Below are 22,224 nucleotides of genomic sequence, written 5' to 3'. Positions count from 1 at the left end.
CCCCAGGCCAGTTACCCCAAACCGAGAGACCCCAGAACTCTCTCTCTTCCGTGCTGGAAGCAGAGACAGACACACATTTGCTCCCACCTGGGTGACTGCAGAACGAAGCCCCGGGCAGACACGCACCTGCACCTCACCCGGGGCAGCCTGGAGCCCAGGGAACGAGGGAAGTCTCCGGCCCCTCATTCACGGCGGGAGGGGCCCCAGAATCAACTTCCAGATTGAGCCGGTGCCAGTGGCTGCCGCTCTGCCTGCCTCACCCTTCCCGGCACTAGCTGCTCACGTGAAGCCTCGGGTCGAGGGCACCTGGCACCTGAGGAAGTGCCCACCGTCCTCTGCCAACCTCCCTGCCTTCTGTGGAGTCGGTACATACTTGAGTCAAGGAGGGATAAGAGCGGGCCTATGCCTCGCGGAGGTGCCGTCCAGGTCAGCCCACCCGGGCCGCTGGCCGCAAAGCCATCCCGGCCGTAACCTGGTCCGGGCTGGTGTGGGGTTCTCGAAGACCCCCGGCCTATCCCCTCTCAGTGGGGGGTCCTCCTTTACCCTCAACTCACCCCTGTCCTCTTTCCGCCCGCCCCCCTTCTGTCCTGAGCAAGGAGGAGGGCGGGGTAGCCACAGATGTGTCTCCCATGGCACACGTCTCAAGTCTATCAAGTCCTCCCCCTGCCCGTGGCCTCAAAATCTCTCCCGATCCTGCCACATCTTCCTCTGGACCTGCCCACACCCCAAACCCTCTATTTCCACCCCTGTCAGTTCAGCAAAGAGGAGACCCCTCTCCTACCACAAACACACCCTTCTTCCTGTCCCCCATCCCAGGCCGAGCCCAAGGCCAGCCCAGGGCCGGACACCAGGAGGCAGACTCTGTGGCACAGACAGAATCCAGGAGGGCTGGGTTCCACAGCCCCTGTCCTCCACCTGGGCATTCCCAGGCGCTGAGGATCCTTCTTCCACACGTCCCCAGTGCCTGGCCCAGAGCCTACGCGTGCCAGACCCTTGACTCAGGCAGGCCCCGGTACATGGGGACGCGGGGAGCTGAGCCCGGGCCGTGGGTGGAGAGGCAGGTGCGGGGCGGGGGCGCTCACCAGCCCCTTGCTGGCGGTCAGGTTCTGCAGGGCGCCGGCGCAGGCCTCCAGGGTGGCGTCCTTCCTGCTCTTGCCCATGAGGTTCAGGTAGGTGCGGATGGCGTTCGAGTGGTACAGCCAGCTGCTGCCCTTGGGGTTGGGCTCTTCCTCAGGAAGGGGGCAGTCGTAGTTGTTGTTCTGGGGACAAGAAGCAAGTAGAGAGGGGCTGAACCCACGCATCCTGCTCCCCCAGCCTCAGGGTCATGGTTCCCAGATGAGGAAGCACCCGCTGCCCCCTCCTCTGTGCACTGCAGCTGCTCCCCGGTGGGTGAGGGGCAACTGTGCCCTCTGCCGTCTCCACGGGGCACAGAGCATCCTCGGTGCCCCGGGCCAGCTCTGCCCCCACCCAGCTACGAGGCTGCTGTGGGTCTCACACCCTGACGCCTCCACCCCTCCCAGAGTCACAGCCTGAACTTGACCCTCCCGGGGCCAACAAGGGTGGTCCAGGGCCTGGCTCCCACCACCGGCACAGTGATGGCAGCCATCGTCCCTCCGCAGCATCCCTCTGCTTCTGGGGAGACCCAAGGGGCTCAGGAGGCGGTGGGAACCAGGACGCCCCCCAATCTTCAGGGGCGAGATGAAGAGGGGGAGAATTTACTAGTCACACAGCAAGAGACACAAGCCTGCAAACAGGGGCCTGGAGCTTTTGGTCTCTGGGGGTCTGAGCAGCTCCTACACCCCGAGCACACACACCCCCAGTGTCGTAAGATGCCAAGGTCGGGCAGGGGTCCATCCCCCGGGACTGGCCTCAGGCTCCAGCAGGGCAGACAGGCGGGGTGCACGAGGCAGTGGGATCCGGGGGACTCCGCGGGAGCAGACGGACAGACGCGCGGACAGACACGTGCGCTCACCGTCATCCTGCCGTTCTTGCTACTGAAGCAGCCGGGGGAGGACTTCTCGGTGCAGGCATTGCGGGCGTTGTGCTCCAGCTGGCGGTAGCGGGTGGGCACCTCGGTGTCCAGGCGGTAGCAGAGGTTGTGCAGGGTGCACATGCAGTTCTCCACAGACTGGGGGCCAAGCAGAGACGGCGCTGAGCCTCTGCTCAGCCCCCGAGCGCCTGGCTCAGTCCCTGCTGCCAAAATCCCTCCAACGAGAGGGCGGGCCCCTCGGGCTGCCCTGGGCCAGCACAGACGCCCCCACGGTCCAAGAAGTTCCCAGTGGCAGCTGCTCCCAGATCTTTGCCGCTTTCCTTCCGTAAACCCTCCCGGCTCGGGGGCGAGGCAGCAGATCTGCCCTCTTAATGTCTGGCCCTGCTGGGGTTTGGGAGCCCCTGACTTCCGGGGCCCGGGGTCACCCTGGCGGAGGCGGTGTTCCATCCAGAGCGGAAGATCACTGTGCTGCCGGGGCCACCCTGAGCAGTCAAGTGACAGGCTGTCTCCTGAAGCCGGCTGTCACTTCCAGGGGAGGGAGTAGTAGGAGACAAAATCCCTCCCCAGGGAAACCGTGTGCAGGACCCAGGGCCCGTGATGCCCGGCCAGCCCCCTGGGGACTGCTCGCCAGTCTCCGTCCTGCCGTGCGGAAGGACCTCAGCCTCCAGTATACCTTCCTGCCCCGATGTCCCCTTTCTGTCTGTCTGGGCAGGTGTCCAGAGTCCTGGGGGGTGGGAGGGTGGCTCTACCAGGGCCTTTGGGGGCGGCAGCGGACGCTCACAGAGAGCTCGCCCTGAGCCAGGAGTTCCCTTCGTGTTCTGCTTATTAACTGAGTCTCTAAAACAACCCCCGAGGTAGATACGATGTGGACTGAGGAACAGAGATGAGGGAAGTGTCACAGTCGCAAAGCCTCTAAGTGCGGGAGAGGACCTGCCCCTGTAACCACTGCTTGGGCGCCACCCGCCAAGGAAGGGTCGGGCTGCTCGGCATCCACACGTTCCCTCTGCTGGCCAGGCTCTGCGTCCCTTCCGGCCACCAGGCCACGCCTTAAAGGCTCCCAGGAGCGCAGACCTGCCCTGTGGAATCTGGGAGAGAAAAGTACCAGGACCTGGAGTCCCAGGCCGCCCTCACTGATTGGAGACAGAGAGGAGTCTAGGTTCAGGGGTGCCACCTGGGGCCACGCTCACCTTGTCGTCACAGCGGCCGGCTGCCACACATTTCTGGATATAGGTCATGAGGGAGTCAATGAGACCCGTGTAGTTGCGCATGGTCTGGCGCCCCGTGTCTGCGGAGCTCAGGTTCCTGGCAGAGGACATGGGGCGGGTGGGGAGAGGGGGGGACAGGTGGGAGGGGAGGAGATGCAGCGGGGAGGGGAGGGGGGGAGACGAGGAAAGGAATGGGTGGGAAACAGAAATGAGGGCCAAGGAAGGAAAGAGAAATCGTTCAGCAAATCCTGCTCAGTCCTGGCTGAGGCTGGGAAGGGGTCTCACTGGGACTCGGCTCCTGGCTGAGGCTGGGAAGGGGTCTCACTGGGACTCGGCTCCTGGCTGAGGCTGGGAAGGGCTCTCACTGGAACCAGGCTCTTTTCACCCTTCCTGCCCACCTGGTCCCCAGGCCCGTAACTTTTATGTGTCCAGGGCTCCGTGCCGCTGGCAGCCCAGGCACACACCCTGCCCTCGTGGCACTTGCTGGGCAGGGGACTGGACGTCCCTCCCCGCGGAAGCTGTGCTCTGCCCCCAGCAGCGGGCTCACTCCCACCCGGGCAGTCTGGGCCCTTCCGCCTGGTGCAGGTGGGGTGTGACTGCTACCACCCCACAAAGTCCTCGATTACCCTGGCTCTGCCTCTGCCTAGCCTCTCTGCTTCCCAGAGGCTGCCGCCAGGGGCGGGGAGGGAGGAGCCCAAGCCAACTGTACCCCTGTTCTGGGGCTCCCAGGAGTTGGGGAAGACAAACCCCGTCAGAGTGAGGTGTGACCCTTAGGGGGGATCTGCTCCACAGTTCCACCTCCATACCGCACCCCCCCACCCCGGAAGCAGCGCGCCTAGGTCCCTCCGCCAACAGCCTCCAGGGCCTTTGCCACACCCTGGGGCAGAACTCAGGGAACTCTGGGCAGAGCAGTGCCATCTTCACGCCGAGGAATACGGCAGATGCCGTTCGCACCCCAGCCGGGAGCCCACCAGCAGACCTGTGTCTAAAAATGCTCAAGACAGCACAAGGAAGGTCTATTTTGTGGTGTGGAAGAAGGGGAAACAGCTGTGCCAGTTTAGCTATTCAGATCCAAGCCTTTCCACTCAGATCCCTAAGGAAGACCCCCTCAGCAGAGGTGGTGGGGTCCTGAGCCTCCACCAGGCCCAGGGAAGCTGGGACGCAGCCACATATGGGAGGCCAGGCTGGTGTCAGCCCCCTGCCCCGCTGAGCCTGGGCTGAGGCGGGCTGAGCTCCCCGCCCTCACCTCAGGCAGCCGGTGGCATTGAAGAAGACCTCAGCGTCCACGGCTTTCTGTGGCACGTTGCTGTTGCCATCGCACCAGCCGGAGAACGGGATGATGACCCGGTCCGTCAGGACGGGCAGGGCGTCCGAGATCAGCTCCTCCTTTAGCTCGTCGGTGGAGGACAGGTTCCAGAGCAGCCCTGGGGGTGGGGACCGCCAGGGTCAGGAAGACCAGGGACCCACTGCTGGCTGGACACCACCTCCCGGACGGGCCTCTGTCCTGTGAGCATCCCGTGAGCCCACTTGCCCACGTTTCAACTAGACGGCAGGCTCTTGAGGGCAGAGCGTCTAGAGTTCTCTGTGCAGGTCAAAGTTACACACAGGGAAGCTGATCAAAACACGTGTGACTCATCCATGTTTTCTGATACCAATGCTAGCACTCAGCATCTTCTCACGGCCTCTGCTTTCCACCCAAAGGTCAGCCCAGAGACTCTTACTGGCTCTGTATGTGGCCCCATCTTCCCCATCCCACTCCAGGTCTCCTCAGTCACTTCTGTGCCCTGTGTGCCCACCCTGAGTGCTTGCTGGCACAAGCCTTGGATACAGGCGCTGACGACCTGTTGACCTGCTTGCTCCCCTTCACCTGCAAATCCCAGGGTCTGCTGAGTACGGGTCCTGCCTGGACACCAACTCTCCACTCCCTCCCTCTATCCCTCACACATAGATGGTGGATGGATGGACATGGACAGATGGATGGAGGGACACAATACCCAGGGTCACCAGCTGGACACGACCAACTGGCCAGCACCGGTCCCATGGGACTCCTGGGGTATCAGCCCGAGGCCGCCCATGCCCCACCCTGTCCCGGGCTGTGGCCGCCCCACTCTCTGTGGCCGGGCTCCCCACCGGTCAGCTGCTTCTGGATCTCCGTGCAGCTGGTAGTCCTCAGGAGGTTGACGGCCTCGCGGATGCCGCTCTGTCTCTGAGTCTCCAGCTTGTTCGTGGTGCTACGGAACACCAGGTTGCGCAGGGCCCCAGCCGCGGCCTGCTGCACGTTCTGGTTGGAGCTGCGGAGAAGGTCCACCAGCTTGCAGATGCCGCCCAGCTGGTACACCTGCGGGACAGGGCGCCCAGCGCCGGGCAGGGCGGTGAGGCTGGGCTGATGACCCTCCACTTGAAGCAGCTTCACCCCAACCGAAACACCCAGGGCGGCCGAAATAAACAGGTAGTGCAGGGTGACAGTGACCGGCCAGACGCGGAGCAAAGGCGGGACTTCGCCGCCAGCTCTCTCGCACCCCAGCCGGAACTCCCTGAGCCCCTCCTCGGGAGCCTGGTGTGAGGACCGGACGGGAACACGCATAGAAACACACTTCAGAACCCTAAGGCGGGGAGACCCCCCTGCAAACGCCTCCTCGATACAGCAGGAACTGGAGGCAGACGGACCCTGCCCACTCTAGGAAATGCATTCACGGGACTGCACCCTTGGGCTGACAGCGGAGGACTTGATGAGTCCTCCCTGCCAGCCACGCTTAGAGGCACAGACAGCCCTGTTCTCCACCACAGAAGCCTGGTGAGAGACGATGGCACCACCGAGGGACAGAGACAGAGACAGAGAGACTGAAACAGAGAAAGAGAAAGAGAAAGAAACAGAGAGAGGCAGAGACAGAGAAAGAGAGAGAGAAAAAAACAGAGACAGAGACAGAGAGACAGAAACAGAGACACAGAGAGACAGAGAGACAGAGAAACAGACAGAGACAGGGACAGAGAGAGAGACAAAGAGACAGAGACATAGAGAGACATAGGCAGAGAGAGACATAGAGACAGAGACAGAGAAAGAGAGACAGAAACAGAGAGAGACAGAGACAGAGAGAAAGAAACAGAGAAACAGAGAGAGACAGAGACAGAGAGACAGAAACAGAGAAACAGAGAGACAGAAACAGAGAAAGAGAGAGAGAAAGAAACAGAGAGAGACAGAAACAGAGAGAAGGGATAGGGGGAGGAAGTTGAAGTGGAGGGAGATGTCCCTCCTTAGTGGAATCTGAGGAGGGGTCTCTTTGGAACCCGTGGCCGTCACCAAGGGTCTCTTCCACAGCCAACAGAGGAAACACGGCCGAGTGGCGTCCCCTCCACCAGGGGCTCTGCTCCCACAGAGCGTTAAGATGCCCGTTCTGATCTCGGGCAGTGCCAGGCCCACTCCCGGGCCGCAGGCAGCTGGGCTGGGGTAGAAGGAGCCATCGGGCAAATGCCCCCACCAGCTCACGTGCAGGGTCAGGCTGCCCCACCCAGGCTCCACCCAGGCCACTTACCTGCTGCTTGGCAGACTCATCCTGGAAGCAGGTGTGCTGGATGTAATAGGCCCCGATGGCCTGGCACTTCTTGTCCGGGGAGGTCAGGCACCGCACGGCCTTGGGGATGGTCAGCCCGCTGCACTCAACGTCCTCGCTGCAGATCCTGTGGGGACGCGTGGCGTGGGGTGCACGAGGGTTACGGGGGCTTGGAATCCCCCTTGCGTGCCGAGAGCCAGAACGAGGAGCCCCAGGCCCCGCTGTGGACAGCTCCTCCAGGGGAGGGGGAAGGCTCACCCCGCCGTGAATGCGTGCTGGGACAAGGCCCTGTCATAGGCTCGTGTCCAAGCAGCAAGTTACCTCTGCCCTGAGAGAAAACTCTGCCCTATTCCTGAGCGGAAGCTCTCCACCCACTCTGCCATCTCTCATGTCTGTGCCTGGTACTGGGAAAATGGAAGAGAATGGCTGGGGGCCTGTCCGTCTATCCATGCCCTGCCATCATCCATCCCTCCCTCCCTCCCCTCCCTCCCTCCCTCCCTCCCTCCCTCATCCACCCATCTTCCCTCCATCCACACATCCATTTATCCATCCATCTATCCATTTATCCATCTTCTCTCCATCCATCCATTACCCATTTATCTATGCATCTACCCATCCCTCCATCATCCACCCATCTTCCCTCCATCCACACATCCACTTATCCATCCATCTATCCATTTATCCATCTTCTCTCCATCCATCCATTACCCATTTATCTATGCATCTACCCATCCCTCCATCCCTCCATCATCCACCCATCTCCTCTCCATCCATTCATCCATCCATCCATTCACCCACCCACCCACCCATCCATGCATCCATCTCTCTTCATTTCTAAGTCTAGCTAATTCTTCTAACACAAAAATTCTCACACCTACTCCTTGTTCCATCCTCACGGCTACTGCCTTCCCTCTGACCATGGTCACCCTCGCTGGGACTACAGTGAGGACCCCGCAGCTGGTGTCTTCTCCAAGCACTCCCAGCCGAAATGTTACACCCCTTCCCCAGGTAAGCAGTCTTAACACCGTTCACTGTGTTGTCCCCATCAGCAGCTTCTCACACTGCAAGTTCAAGTCCAAACTGCTTAAACTGACATCCAAGGGCATGTGTTAGATCGAACCGCGCCAAATGGCCGATAACCAGCTTTTCTGAGCTACAAAACTAGAACACTCATATTCTAGCCCAATAGTCTGGCTCTGCTGTGTCCCGTACACTCTCCAGCCCTAATGTGGGTCTGCTCCAGCAAGGCTGCCCTCTGCACTGTGCCCTGATCAGGGCTCAGGGGTGCCTCTGTCCCTTCCCCTCACCATCCCCGTGACCCACCACCTTCCCAGGGAAAGGAAACCTCTCTTCCAGGGCCCACACCAGCTCCCAGGGTGCTGACTACAGGCTGCCTCCCCAGCCGCCCGTGTCCTGGGTCCCACAAGACAGCGGCGACAGCTCCTTCTTGGCACCCAGCCCTGCCCCCATAGAAATCTTCCCAGCGTTTCTAGAGGAAGAAACATGCCTCATGTGTACCAGCCTCATGCCTTTCCATAGCAGGTGCCCGACTCCATTTCTGGAAAGATCACCCACGGGGCAGAGCTCTCCAGTCTCCCCCAGCCTCACTGAGAGATTGTCGCCCAGAATCTGCCAGTCGAACGTCACCTCCAAGTGGCCTGTCACTCACGCCCTCCATGGCTCACCTGACCCTGTCCCCTCGGGGCCTCTGGTTTGGGGCGATGAGCCAGGGCCAGGCGCTGCCCTGGTCAGTCTCCATGGGACAGAGGCTTCTTAGTCCTCGCGCAGAACATCCTCAATACCCCTTACGGCCTTCGAGTAGCCAGGAGAGGGCCGGCTTTATAACGGCTCTGCTTATGGGCGGGACAGCGTGGTGAGTAGGGGAGGGCACAGGGTGTGGCCTCGGCTGTGTGGTCTTGGGCGAGCTACCTAATGTCTCTGTGCCTGTTTCTTCTCAGGTTCTAGCCTGGAAGGACTCTGAGGGTTAGAGATGAAGATTGCAAGGCTCGTGGGCTCCATGACAGGGGGTTCATCCTGCAGCCGCAGGATGGCCCTGGGCTGTCGCTCTCTTCACGGCTGTCTCCCCGCCCTGACCACAGACCACACATGCTCAGTGAATGTCAAGTACATGAATAAAGGACCACTCAGTGGTGACAGAGGACAGCTCCAAGGTTCATGGGGCTCTGAGCCCTGGAGGGCAGGCCTCAAGACCCTCGAGACACCGTGGCCATCCCCAAGCCACCCTGTGCCCAGGGCTCTCTGTAGGACTCCCACTTCATCTCCTGCATTCCCACCCCTGGCACTAGATCTTACCAGTTTTTATGACTTTTGCCCTGTAAGATGGACCCGGCTCTTTCCCATTGCTGCCCCCAGGGCACACTTCTTTCCTTCAGAACGTGGGGAGAGGTTTACACGCCCAAGCCCAGGGATTCTCAAACCCTGGCAGGGTCTCCGTCTCCCGCAGGCCGGTAACGCACACACCGTGGGCCCCTCCCAGGGTTTCTGAGCTGGAGGTCTGGGAGGGCCTGACAGGAGTGTTTCTCACAAGTTCCCCGGTGACGCTGAGGCTACTGGCCAGAGAAGCACGCTTTGAGAACTGCTGGCCCAGCTAGCTTCTGATTCTCCTCCCCTCGTTCAGTACCCGTGACCCTTGAAAACTCACGCACTCGACAGGTTTGCTCAGTGTCTCCACGCTGAGAACTTCCCGGGCTAACGGTGTGTCTCCCGTGCCCCACGTGCCCCCCCGCCCCGCCGAGTGACACTCACTTGGAGCTGGCCCTTGAGTGGCTGAAGGACTGGTCCTTGGTGCAGGAGATGGGCTGGACGTACACGGGGTCCTGCCTGGAGGTGCAGGAGGGCGGGCGCGCCGGGTACTTCTTGACCCCCTTCTGGCCGCTGCAGGTGCTGTAAATGCTGTAGCGGTTCTGGGCGGTCTTGAAGCCCTTGCTGCCCAGCGTGCCCTTGCGCAGGGTGCCGCGGGGGTCGCAGTAGAGGTCGGGCTCGCTGCGGCTGGCCTTCATCTTCTGCATGAAGCAGATGTCGCTGCCGACACCGGGGGAAATGCAGCTGCTGCGGGGGTACTGCCGGCCCCAGCTCTCCATCTGGCTGTAGGAGCTGAAGCGCCTGTTGTCTGCCTCCCGCTTAAGGGTCCCATTGTAGATCTGGCCAGAGAAGGGGAGAGGGGCTCAGCCGAGGGTCCCGACCCGGGATCCAGCCCCCCGCTGCCCCCGCGATGACGCTCAGAGAAGCCTGGGGTGTTTGGTGTGGAGGGAACCGTGGCCAGCGTCTCAGACTACTTTTCAAACTGCAGGCTGTGACCCGTCACGGATTATGAAATCAATTTAGCAGACTGTGACCATCATTCTTTTTAAATGGGATTGAGTAATATATACTGGAATTAAAAATATCAGAGTACGTGCAGTGCAGGTAGCAAATGGCAAGAGGCATTCTAGGGGGACCCCTCGAAGGCCAGAGGGGGAAAATATCCCGCTCCCTGGGCCTCCTGCACCCATGGAGGCCGGCCCGGGGCTGCAGCAGGAGTGCAGGGCGGCCTCCTAGGCTGTGCCCTCAGGCTGGCAGCAGGGGAGAGGTGGGCAGACAATAGTAAACTTATAATAATGAGGCGCCCCCAGGGCTCTGTGTGAGCCCAGCTGGGGAGTCAGGCGCCCTGGGAAGAGCCTGCAAAGCCGGAGACCTGGTGGGAGCGAAGCCGTCACAGGGCCGTCCGAGGAGCTTTCCCAGGAGCTCACGGGCGGTGGGTCTGCCTGCTCTGACTTGTCCCGAGACTAGAGGATCAACATGCAGCCTGAGAAAATGCCTCCGCACAGGTGCCGACCTGAGACTCAGCTTTGCCAGGGTGAGCTGGGGCCAGTCCAGCAGCCCACAGCCTGCCCGCCCCACCCCGTGAGTGAGCGTGTGTGTGCATGTGTGTGTGTGCGCGTGCATGTATGTATGTGTGCATGTACGTACATATATGTGTGTGCGTGCGTATGTACGTATGTGTGCGCGCACGTGTGTAAGTGCCCACACACAGGGGAGTCGCCGGGCGTCTGGGAACTCCCCTCCACTCCAGATCTAGCCACCGGCCCTTGGCTGGGCCCCGTCCCTCTCTGCAGGGAAAGACTTTGGAGCAGGAGACCGCCTGTGGGTCACCTTCCGTCAGCAGTGACACCCAGTGCTCAGAAGACACCCACTGTCAACCTTGGCCAAGGTGCTCTGGTCAGCTCCGCCCACGCGGGCAGCTATGCACTCAGGCGGGCAAGGCGTTCACCCCCAAACTGGGTCAAGCCAGCCAACTCCAAAGGGAACTGGTGTGTGGGGCAGGGTAGGCACAAAGGGACAAGAGGCAGAGGTCAGAGGAGCGGGCCGCCGTCTGACCGTCCTCAGTGGGCAACCTGCACGGCACACGAGAAACACGCAACTAGGCCTCCAGGCCTCAGGCTGGCGGCCACACCCCACCCTCCTCTGGGGGAGGAAGATGACATGGCGCCGTGGAGGGAAGGCTGGACCCCCCTGGGCCCCCCTGGTCCTCAGTGATGACACTCCTGGTCGTCACCCCAGACTGTGACTCCGGAGAGGCCCCACGCTTCCCCGGCCCAAACCCAGCGCACGCACCATCCTGCTGGCGAAGCTCAGGGCTTGCTCTCCTGCCCTGGCCAGGGGTCGGGGGGCGCTGCCCACAGGGGCTGGGGTGCCGGCTGTGCTGCGGGAGGTCAGGTACGGGCAGGCAGCGGCCCCGCGGGGCAGCATTTCTCAGCCACAGCCGCGTCGTGCACCCCACCTGGTTCCTGTGGCAGGGCCTGCCGGCGGGCTGGCAGTGGCCAAGCCAGCTGTGGATGAGTCTCCCGCCCTCGGGACCTTTGCTGTCGCTTTGACAAGCGTGAGCAAGGGCTCCTCTCGGCCAGGCACCATCCCCTCCTAGTGCACAGGGGGCCTAGGCTCCCCTCCAAGGCGCAGACGAGCCCTCCCAGAGCAGGCGGCCCGTGGCCTAGCTGACGCCTGTGCCCTTTGCCCCTTTTCTTCTATCTGCCTGAAATGTGCATCTTGGTTTCTTCATTGGTAAAGTGGCATCATTGTGCCCAGCGTGCAGGGCCGTTGGGAGAACTCGGTGCACGGATGTTTGAGAGGCGCTTAGCACAGAGCGTGACGCAAGTGCCCCTCTGACGCTCAGACTCTGGGTCTTGCCGAAGGAGCTGCCGGGTGGGCACGGGAAGGGGGAGGAACCCAGGCAGCCAGGAGCGCCTGGGAAAGGGGTGCACGCTGGCTTCCAGGGCCCAGGCTGCTCTCACCCCGTGGCCACAGAACAGCCTCCATGGGTTTCAGAAAAACAGAGGAGACTGGTCCGCCCAGATGGGCGGCTTTATGATAAAACAGCCTGGTGGTGTTTCTTTGCATGGGCGATGTCGGCCTTCAGGCCAGACAATTCTTCACTGTATCGGATGCTCCAAGCATTGTGGGATGTCTGGTGCCCTGGCCCCCAGGCCCTAAGTACCAGTAACACCTCACAGCCACTCTGACCAGTGAGAACACCCCACACGCTTCCAAACGCTGCCTGTGGATCCCGAGTAACCGCCGGACCAGACCAGGGAGCGAGGCAGCACGGGATGGCGCTGGCCAGGCCGGGGCCCGCTCCCACACTCAGACAGTGATCTGCTGGCAACGTCCTCTGCTGTGGCTACAAAGGTCACACACACACACACGCACCCCGTGGTCTGGTCATCTCATGCTTCCTTGGGAAACTCTGGCCTCGCGGGGGATGGCCCACGGGACCACAACATGCCAGAGGTGAGATACTTGATTTCCCGGGAGCACAGCCCACCCCTCGGCCAGAGAGCAGGCTGGGCCGGGCAGCCTCAGGGACGCCTGGGCAGTGTGTCCAGAGAGACACATTTCAGCACCTGGAACCATCCAGGAAGCCTCCCGGAGCCCCGCCCTGCTCTGCTAGTGACTTTGGTCTTATAATCCATTTTCTCTCCCTCTCCCCTTCCTTCGTGGGAAAGGGGAATTTTGCCCCCCACTGAGTGCCCTCACCCCCGCCCTGGGCCCTCAACATAATCTCTCTTTCCATCCCTCCTGAAGTCAGCAAGCTCGCAGAGGCCAACCCTCTCATTGGCAGGCAAGGAAGCCGGTCCGACAGGGCCACTGGGGCAAAGTAAAGCAACGGAAGTCCGGGACCCGGGGCCTCAAAGCACTGAGTGCGGGTGACCCCCGCGAGCCCCCCTCGGTCTGCAGCAGCCAGGGGTGCACCAGGTGGGCCCGGATGAAAAGAGGGTCTGTGTCCACTGATGAGCCCTTTCTGAAACCAAGCTTCGCCAGGCAGGCAGGGCCGGACAAACCTGCTCCGGGCGGACACGCCCGGACCCTCCTGCCCAGGCGCGCAGAGAAGAGTCACGTCCTATGCCCTCCTGTGAGAGCCAGCGCGTGGGCCACTTCACGGGGTCCTCGCCCTCGTGGCCCAGGGAGGGGGCTCCTGAGAAAGGATCCGGATTACAGACGCCTCAGGGACAGACCCTATCGGCCATTTCCCTGCACATGCCACCCCACTCAGCACCCAGCCGGGCCCCTGGGGCAGCAGGCAGACAGCAAGCCTCCCTCCCCCTGGGAGTGCAGTCGGGATGGCACCGCAGCAGGTCACAGGCAGCAGGGGGTCTTCCCACGCTGCGTGGTGGCCCGGGGGTCTGGAGGGCACAGGTCCCCTCCCAGCAAGGGCTCCCGGGGGGAAGCTTAGGGCCCAGGGTGTGAGGGGCTCCCCCGGGCATGGGGCGGCTGCTTGCTCGGCAGTTTGCATCAGCGTGGAAACCACCGGCCTGAGTCACCAAAGGTGGGACCTCGGCTGGGGGGAGTGCCGGTCCTCGGCACCCTCCCCCCCCCCGCCCCCACCGCCGGGCACCGCTCCCTCTCCGGCTAGGAGCAGGGGCTCCGCCCTGGGCCGGCCCGCCCCTCCTTCCTCAGCACGCGGCTTCGTGCGGAGCGTGGAGGACAGACGGAGCAGCCCCTCGGCTTGGAGGCCCTGCTGTGTGGGCCCGGAGGAAGCTATGCGGGTACCCTGGCCAGGGAGTCCCTCAGGGTGGGAGGAGCTGCCCCAGAGAGTCCGTCACCCGCACCCAGTGACCAGCAGATCCCCCGGCTTGCGAACTGGACAACACTAATGGAGGCCCGGCTCCCAGGCTCGGGGGAGGCACCACAGAAATCTGAAACTGAAATTCAGTGCCGGGGGCTGGGCATCTTTTATCACCTGAATGTTTTTAATATGAAAAAGAAGAAAGTTCTGATGTTCATTCTGAGAGTAGATTTCACCAGAGAGCTGGTTAATAATGGCGTGTCCCTTATCACCTCGTAGGGTCGGGACTGAACTCCCAGTGACCAGGGCAGGAGTAAGAACTGTTGTGGGTAATTCAGAAAAGTTTTCTGAAGTATCTGGACCATGAAGCCCAGGTAGAGAAGAGCCTACGGCGCTCGGACTGCAGCCTGTGGGCCTTTCACGGAGGTACTGCTCTCTCCAGGGACAGAGGCCACAACTCTGGGGAAAGAAGCCACCTGACCTCCTGGGCTCCAGGCTCCAAGTCTGCCTCTCAGGCCGGGGGCAAGGGTCAGGCCCACCGTGGCTCCTGCTGCTACTGGCGACAGGGCGGGAACGGGGGGGCACAAAGTGCGTTTGTGTGCCCCAGCACCTGGCCGAGAGCTGGCCTCCATGACATGTGATGTCTGGAAATACAACGGTGCCAGTTCCAGCACCCAGCACCCAGCTGCTCCAGCATCCAGCACCCACCTCCAGCACCCAGCACCCAGCTCCAGGACCCAGCTCCCAGCTCCAGCACCCAGCATCCAGCACCCAGCACAGCTCTAGCATCCAGCTCCCAGCTCCAGCGCCCAGCTCTGCCTTCACATCCTGCTCCCCGTTTCATCAGTAATCTGTGGGAGAAACTATTTCCTGAAACTCTGTTCTTGGACCTCTCCCCCTGCACACCTGAGACGTGGGTTTTTCTCAGCTCCTGACGCGCCAGGATGGGTTTGTGGGACAAGGACCTCAGGTTTTCTTCGTGGAAACCTTGGGCTTCACTTTGGGAAGTACCCCCTGGCAGGTGTCTGCCTTTCAGAGGCAGCTCTCAACAGTTCCCAAGAGGCAAAGGATCCCTGCACCTCGGCCACCTCTCTCATGGGCTCAGAAGTGTCCAAGGCACGGTCCTTCTGCTCCCCAGGAGCCCCGTGTTCTGTGGTCACTTTGGAACCCAGAGGCCGACCCCTTCTTCCCCGTGATGGTTCGTCCTGGGGAGGGAAAAGTGAGGGCCCCTCCAAGGTTCCCACGTGAAAGAACTCCTGGAACCTCGAGGAAGTGCCAGCTTCCTGAGACAGCAGACCTGAGCGTCAGGGAGCTCCCGCTGGGCCAGGCACCCCACCTTGTGCAGGGAGACTGGGGGTGCCCCTGAACTGCCACCCGAGCCCTGCGCCAGGAGGCACTTACCAGCCATAAGAGGAGGGCCAGACGCTGCAAGACGGCAACATCCTGAGAAGCAGGTTCTTCCTTGGCCAACAAAGAGCTCCTTGGAGACTCCTTGGTGAAAAACCCACTCCCACTGAGGAGACAGCCAGAAATTTCACAGGAAGGAAGGGACGACTGGCTGGACCCTCCAGGGCTTGGTGACACAGCCCCGACTGGAAGACGAGCCTGTGTGCATGTGTACACACACACTCCACGTGCACACCCGCCTGCGTGGGACACACATCACTTGGCTGGGGGTGGACTCAGGCGGGTAGGTCTTTGGAAGTGCCTCGAGCTTATCCTAAGAACCCCACAGCGGGCCTGGTACTTCACAGTTTGTAAACAGGCCTCCCATTCAACCTCTTGCTGGAACCTCACAGCCTCCGTCCCCCGCCTGGCCGAGGAGGTGCCGGGACAGGCAGCAGCAACTGCATTCTCTCTGAGAGCACCTCTTAAGCTCGGAGAACTTGAGGCTAAGACGGGGTAGACCCTGAACCAGGACCCAGGGCTCTGACCTTCCTGGTGTTCGTCCTCCAGCCACTTGGCCACCAGACTCTGGTGACATGAGTGAAGTCTAAATGGCCCAGAGCTTCTGCAGGACAGGCTCCACTACCACCTCGGGCTACTCGCTGGCCCCTCACCTAGAAACCCCTCCCCAGAGCCCCAGACACAAGAGATGCCTGCTCTTCCTCTTTGGCTGATGGTGGGAAACGTTTAAGAAGAGTGCAGCTGACCGGCCGTGTGACACGTGATAAGGCTCTACTGCCCACAGAGCCCGGCTGGAAGGCCCTCTGTCCTGAGAGATGCCTACGGGCGAGGCGGCCTGTGATCACAGCAGGGCTGGCCGGGGGGGGGGGTCTCGAGAGGGAAGGCATGGAGGAGTGAGCGCGGGCCCCCATGCCCTGCACCCATGCTTGTTCCTGGAGCACACAAGCTGCCCTGAGACATCAGGACATCACGTCAAGACTGCCGACTGAGGCCGAGCCCGGAGTCTCCTGCACTAAGACGAGTCGTCCTGAGCTTCTTGGGGCTCTAGAAGCTGAGCCACCTCCGTCCCAGCCTCGGGGGCAGTCAGAGGGAGGAGAAGGGCCTGCCCCGAGCCCCCCAGCTCCCTCCAGGCCTCCTCCCATGGCACCTGGCCCTTCCCCCAGCTCTGTGGGCCTCCCAGAGCTGCTTAGGGCTGCGGGGAGATCGGGAGAGCCTGGGGTCTCCTACCGACCCTCCCCAGGGGCAATTGATCCTGCAGGGCTTGGTGCCCGGCAGGCCCTGGGTTAGTACAGAGGGCCACAGACCTTGGCCGGAAACCTCATCTTTAAATGCTCCATTCAAGGGATCTCCCTGGTGGTCCAGTGGGTAAGACTCTGCGCTCCCAATGCAGGGGGCCCGGGTTCCATCCCTGGTTGGGAACTAGATCCCACATGCACGCTGCACCTAAGAGTTTGCATGCCACAACTAAAAAAAACAAACCAAAAAACATGCCACAACGAAGATCCCGCATGCCACCACTAAGACCTGGCGCGGCCTAAATAAATAAATATTAAAAAAAGAAAAAGAAAAGAAAAGATCTAAATGCTCCATTCAAAAAGGCCTTCAGCTGGGCACAGGGCAGTCACCGGTGAGGGGAGGGGAGCCACCTGGTCACCTTTCTCCTTGGCCCTTGTCTCTACCTGACCTGCTGGACCAGCTTTGGGAAAATTACCCTGCATGACGAGCTTATGACCCAGAACCCCCCCAAGTGTGGGCCAGGCTCCATCAGCAGTCGTGAGGTGACTTTAGGGCATTTAAGGGCACAGCCAATAAGTAGCACTGAGGCTCACAGAAAACTCCTCTTTCACTTTGATCTACCGTGAGGAGAAGATCCAGGCTGGTGCCAGGATGTGTCTTTAACATTTGCCAACCTCCCTTTCTGGGCAGAAAGATAAAAAGCCTTTTTACCCATTTGGAATTAAACAATGATTTGTTTTCCTTCTATTTATTGTTATTGATTCTAAATTATGGTAAGCCTTCTTTTATGGCAAAGGATACCTTTTTTTTTCTCTCAAGTTACTGATACAAAGTTTCTTTTCAAAATGTATGCACTGAAATTTAAAAGGAAGTTTATTAAAAATGAGTAAATAATAATTGGTGTGATGATTTTGTAAAACCTCTGACAGCAGAGATCAGATGAAACTCTGTTGCCTGCAGTGGCCGGGGTCCCCTCCTGTGACAGTGTGACCAGGAGCACAGGGCAGGGGCCCCAGAGGTCGGGTTCTAGTCCTGGTTCTACCCTGAGTGGCTGTGCAGCCTTGGGCGGTCACCTCACCTCTCTGAGCCTCTCGGTTTCCCCAACTAGAGCCAGTGCTGTAAGGCTTCTGACTTTTAGTGTCGTTTCAGCCCCGCTGGAGTCACACTCGCCCTTCTCCCCAGCCTAACTCAGAGCTTCGGAACAAACCCAGGAGGCCGTCTTCACCCCCACTCCGGGCCACGACCTTGTGCAGGTGTGTGTGTGGGGTGCCCCCTGCTAGAGCCCCCAAAGCTGCACCCCTCCCCAGCTGTGTCTCCACCTCCTCCTCCCACCCCCGCCCCACTGGATTTTCCTTTTCAGCTAAGTTTGCTCTCCTGCGGCTGGAAGTCCTTGGTGGCGGCATGCCAGGGCCGGGCCCTGGGTGGGGAGGCTGAGCCTCACCCTAGGGCGGGGTGAGGTCCTCATCCACCTACGGGAAAGGCTGCTGCATTTGTCAGCGGAGTCTGGTGACAAAAGGCAGTTGCAACCAGAATAGAGGCCCTGGACGACCTGCCCAGGGCTTTGTTTTGGCGGCCTCCTTCGGGGCCCCTCCTCCCTCCTGGCTCTGGAGCCCTTGTCGCTCGCCCGCTGGGCAGGAGACAAGGTCCTGACTCTTCCTCCTTCTCCTCGTGTCCCCCGACACCCCACGCAGAGCTGACTGGGCTCTGGACCCAGTTCTGCCCAGTCTACCTGTGAGGTACCTCCCGGGCAAGCCCCTGCACTTCTCCATAGCCTGACTTCCCTGCGAATAAAATCGGAATAACAGGAACTAGTTCACCCATCTGGATCTCACAAAGGTGGAAGGATCAGGTTGGGAAGTGGAAACAGGATTACCTTGTACACGTTCAAACCGCTCCATAATTCAAGGGGTTCTGAGGACTGGGCTTCCTCCCACTGACAGCCCACCAAACATGAAGGTGGCGGTCCTGGCAAAGCCGGCACTTGCCTGCTAACCCAGAACCCCAGGGCTCCGTCCCCAGACCTCCAGGACCCTGGGGACCAGGGCTGGAGCTAGGGAAGAAGGCGGGGTGGTCACCTGGTCCCACCCACCAATGACAGACCAGGAGACTGAGGCCCGGAGAGGGTTAAGGAGCTCGTGCTGCAAACCCCAGCATTTCATCACACCCTCTCTCACGCTGGTGTCTCGTCTGTTAGTTGCTTTTGTTTTCTTTTAAATAAATAAATTTATTTATTTATTTTTGGCTGCATTGGGTCTTCGTTGCTGCGTGCGGGCTTTCTCTAGTTGCGGCGAGCGGGGGCTACTCTTTGTTGCCGTGCGGTGGCTTCTCTTGTTGCGGAGCACGGGCTCTAGGCACGCGGGCTTCGGTAGTTGTGGCACGTGGGCTCAGTAGTTGTGGCGCACGGGCTTAGTTGCTCCGTGGCATGTGGGATCTTCCCGCACCAGGGCTTGAACCCGCGTCTCCTGCATTGGCAGGCGGATTCTTAACCGTGCACCACCAGGGAAGTCCCCTGTTAGTTGTTTTTAACTAGCGCGTTAGGGCTTTCAAGTCTTGTTGGCTCTTGTCAGGAGTTAAAAAAAAAAAAAAAGGCAAAACTAAAACTCACTAATTTTCTTCTGGAGCGAAATAAAGAAGTTTGCAACTGTCCTTGATTCTTCAAATCTTCCCTCTAAAGTTTCAGCGGCTCTACTGTGACACGCGTGTGAGAAGGAAGGTGGGAACAAAGCCAGATCACAGGGGAGCCTCCTTCTTGGGGAAAGAGGCTGACCGGAAGTGACAGGTGGATTAAAGCCAAAGGAAGATGTAAAACCAGGCTCGGTCCTCTCTCAGAGGAGGGGGAACTCCTTCCCGAGCCCATCTGGGAGGGGCCCCTGCAGACTGTCCCGGGCTGGCAAAGCCCAATGCTCCCACCCACCAACCACACAGTGGCCACACTGAGTCCCCTGCACGGACGGACACGTCTCTCTGGACATTGCGACCAATTGCCCGCCTCCCTCCCCCACAAGGGTCCACCAACTGGGACAGTGACAGGTGACTGCCCTCTCCTGGGCCTGGCCTCTGGAGCTGCCCTTCTCGGAGTGATGCCTGTGCCTTGTGGGCACTCACAAAGGACAGCCCAGGGGCTACGGTCCCAGCTCCAAGCCTGGCAGCACCCCTCTGCCCGCTCCTGTCGGCTAAGGGCAGCCCCCAAGCCCAGCTCCCCGCCTGGAGCCCGTCCTGGGACTCCGCTTGCATTGATCTGCGGGCCGGGTCCTCTCCCTTCACCGGCCCGCAGTGCCGACTTCTCTGCCCCCAGGGAGGACATAAAACACAGGACGTCAGAGCCGAGGAGACAGTCTTATGGTGCACCCGGGGCCCGGCAGGGATGGAGGGCCAGCAGCGGTCGCTAGGCAGTGCTGCGGAGCCCCACGCCCAGGCCAGTGGCCTTTCCTCCACCTCACCCCTGGCCTCTAAAGAGTCCCTGCTCCCCCCAAATCTGAGCCAGGAAGAGCAGCCTCTCCGAGAGGTTGGAGTCAGCCCTCAGTGAAAAGCGGCTCAGAAGGACGCTCCGGCCCGGGGCCAGCAGGATCGTCCGGCACGGAAAGCAGGGCCACCCCATGCACATGGCCACTCCGAGGGACACCCCGACATGGGCGTATGAGTTTGAACAGAGGGGATGTCTCCAGCCTCAGCGATGCCCAGCCGGGAGCTGCTCCTACAGGGAGGGAGCCTGGGCGGGGGGCCGGCCTGCGGCCCCCACTCCCTCGCCTCCTGTCTCGGACAAATTCTGTCCCTCGACAGCAGCATCCTCGTTGGGCGAGAGCCTGGGGCTCGCGGGACTGGGTGGGGGTGAGTCACTGCTGGCAGGGGGACGCCGGGCTGGCAAGCACGACGATCACCCCCTCTTCGTAGGGCAGGTGCATGCGTCCCCTCCATCCTTCTCTCCCCAGACTTTCCAGACGGAGGGCAGGCACCCCACCAGAGAACCCAGCTGAGAGAGGGGAGCAGGGCCGGAGGCGGGGCGGGGTTTTTAAGCACTGGGAGTTACCGGCCCACCTCCCCTCTGTAGAGCTAAAGGAAATGAGGGCCTACCAGCTCTCCATCCTGCTGCAAGGGTTAACTGCCTGCTGTTTCCCCGGTGCCTGGAGGTGCCCAGATGAAAGCGGGGAGGTCATGCAGAAGCCCTCACCCACCTGCAGGCCCCGGAGACCACCGTGAGGCCCAGGCTGTGGCTCCCGCAGCTGTCCAGAGGAAGCTCTCGAGCCGCACAGAACCCTGAAAAGTCGGGGCTGAAGGGGTCCTTGGCTAGGTCTAGTCCAACAGCCTTGCTCCGTGGATGAGAAAAGGTCTCAGGAGGTGAAGACCCCCCCGGGTCCTTCCCTCCGCTTGTAGCAGCCAAGCTGAGACCAGAATCCAGGCCTCCTACCCGATCGGGTGTGTCCTATTTACAGCCCCGACTGCCCTTCGAGATAGGAATTCTCACCTATTTCAGAGATGGGCAAGCAGCCGAGGTTAAGAATTTGCCGAGGGTCATCCAGCTAGCTGAGGGCCCAGGGCTGGTCCCTCCACACCACCTGCCATGGGAGGGGTCTGTGTTTATTGGGACCTTTCTCTGCTTCAAGGGCTAGAGTCCCGCCATTTTCTCTCCGACAGCCCCTCGGCCTTGGGCCCTGCCGCCTGCAGACCCTGTGCACACATGGCTCACCAGAGCCTGGGTTCCCATGCCCCACGGAGCTGTGCACAGCCTCAGCCCTCTCATCTACAGAAGAGGGCCACCCAGGTGTCTCTGGGTCTGGGGTGGGCAGGACCAGTCCCCCTCAGGGAGAGGGTCCCCAGCACGTGGTCCAGGAGACCCTGTCGTGATGGGATCACCAAATACTGACATATCAGTTAAGCAAGTACAGCTGAGAAGAGGCTGGGAGGAAGATTTGCTAGCGAATCCTGGATTTTTTTTTTTAAGAATTTTTTTTTTTGGCCTCCCCGTGCGGCATGCAGGATCTCAGTTCCCCGACTAGGGATTGAACCCGTGCCCCCTGCAGTGGCAGCTCGGAGTCCTAACCACTGGACCACAGGGGAATTCCCTGAACCCTGGATTAAGGCAGAGAAATGGGGTCAGTGACCAGAATGAAGGCAGAATTTCCCCTGGCCGTTCTCCTGGGGAGTCTTGACCTCTGCCCCCGCCCCGAGCACTGGGCTGGTGTAACTGAGCACGGTGGAGGGATTCAGCACGATACCCCCACGGGACACCCTGGCCCAGACCGCCTGGCAGCTGCTGCGCGCGTGGGATCGGCTCCGGTGGGACGCTCTAGGCCCGTCCATAACCAAAGCACATTTCACTCCACGTGACGCCCAGAGGCACGTAAGCGCTCTAGATGTGCTTCTTGATTTGTAAATAGGAAAACCATTTGGGGCTGGAGGCGGTGGAAAGGGAGACCCTCCTCTTAATCCAGAACCTTCCCTGGACGCTAAACTGTCCACCTGCCACAACGTCATCCAGGACAAACCCACGTGCTTTCAGTGATTTCTGCTCCCTCCTCCCTCACCCTGCTGTCAGCCGACCCAGGGGACATGTTCAAAGTGCCCCGTACAAGGACCTCAGGGGGGCCGTCAGCCTCCCTTTGCTCCCCTAAAGTAATTCTGCCTCGGTCCCCAACCTAGGACAGGGGCACTCAGGGAGTCTTGTTTTTATTACAGGGAATGAGTGGAAATACACCCTGACCTGGGGAACGCCAGGTCCAGCAAATAAAAATGCAGGACATCCAGTTAAATCTGACTATCAGGTAAACAACAAATAACACT

At 60.7% G+C, this 22,224-nt stretch overlaps 1 protein-coding gene across 1 annotated transcript in view; it reads right to left on the bottom strand.

Moving 5' to 3' along the window:
- Nucleotides 1-22,224, bottom strand: part of PKP1 (plakophilin 1) — a 42,649-nt gene that overhangs the window by 7,589 nt on the left and 12,836 nt on the right. The window contains exons 3-9 of the mRNA XM_032606517.1: nucleotides 9,510-9,904; nucleotides 6,726-6,870; nucleotides 5,326-5,533; nucleotides 4,442-4,619; nucleotides 3,178-3,292; nucleotides 1,973-2,128; nucleotides 1,083-1,259 (exon numbers count right to left, since the gene is read on the bottom strand). Coding sequence (XP_032462408.1) covers nucleotides 1,083-1,259; nucleotides 1,973-2,128; nucleotides 3,178-3,292; nucleotides 4,442-4,619; nucleotides 5,326-5,533; nucleotides 6,726-6,870; nucleotides 9,510-9,904 — 1,374 coding nt within the window. The remainder of the gene's footprint in view (nucleotides 1-1,082; nucleotides 1,260-1,972; nucleotides 2,129-3,177; nucleotides 3,293-4,441; nucleotides 4,620-5,325; nucleotides 5,534-6,725; nucleotides 6,871-9,509; nucleotides 9,905-22,224) is intronic.

The sequence above is a fragment of the Phocoena sinus genome, chromosome 1 (assembly GCF_008692025.1).
Source record: "Phocoena sinus isolate mPhoSin1 chromosome 1, mPhoSin1.pri, whole genome shotgun sequence".
Lineage (NCBI taxonomy): Eukaryota > Metazoa > Chordata > Mammalia > Artiodactyla > Phocoenidae > Phocoena > Phocoena sinus.
The sequence above is the reverse complement of the archived record's forward strand: the minus strand, read 5'-3'. Positions and strand labels throughout refer to the sequence as shown.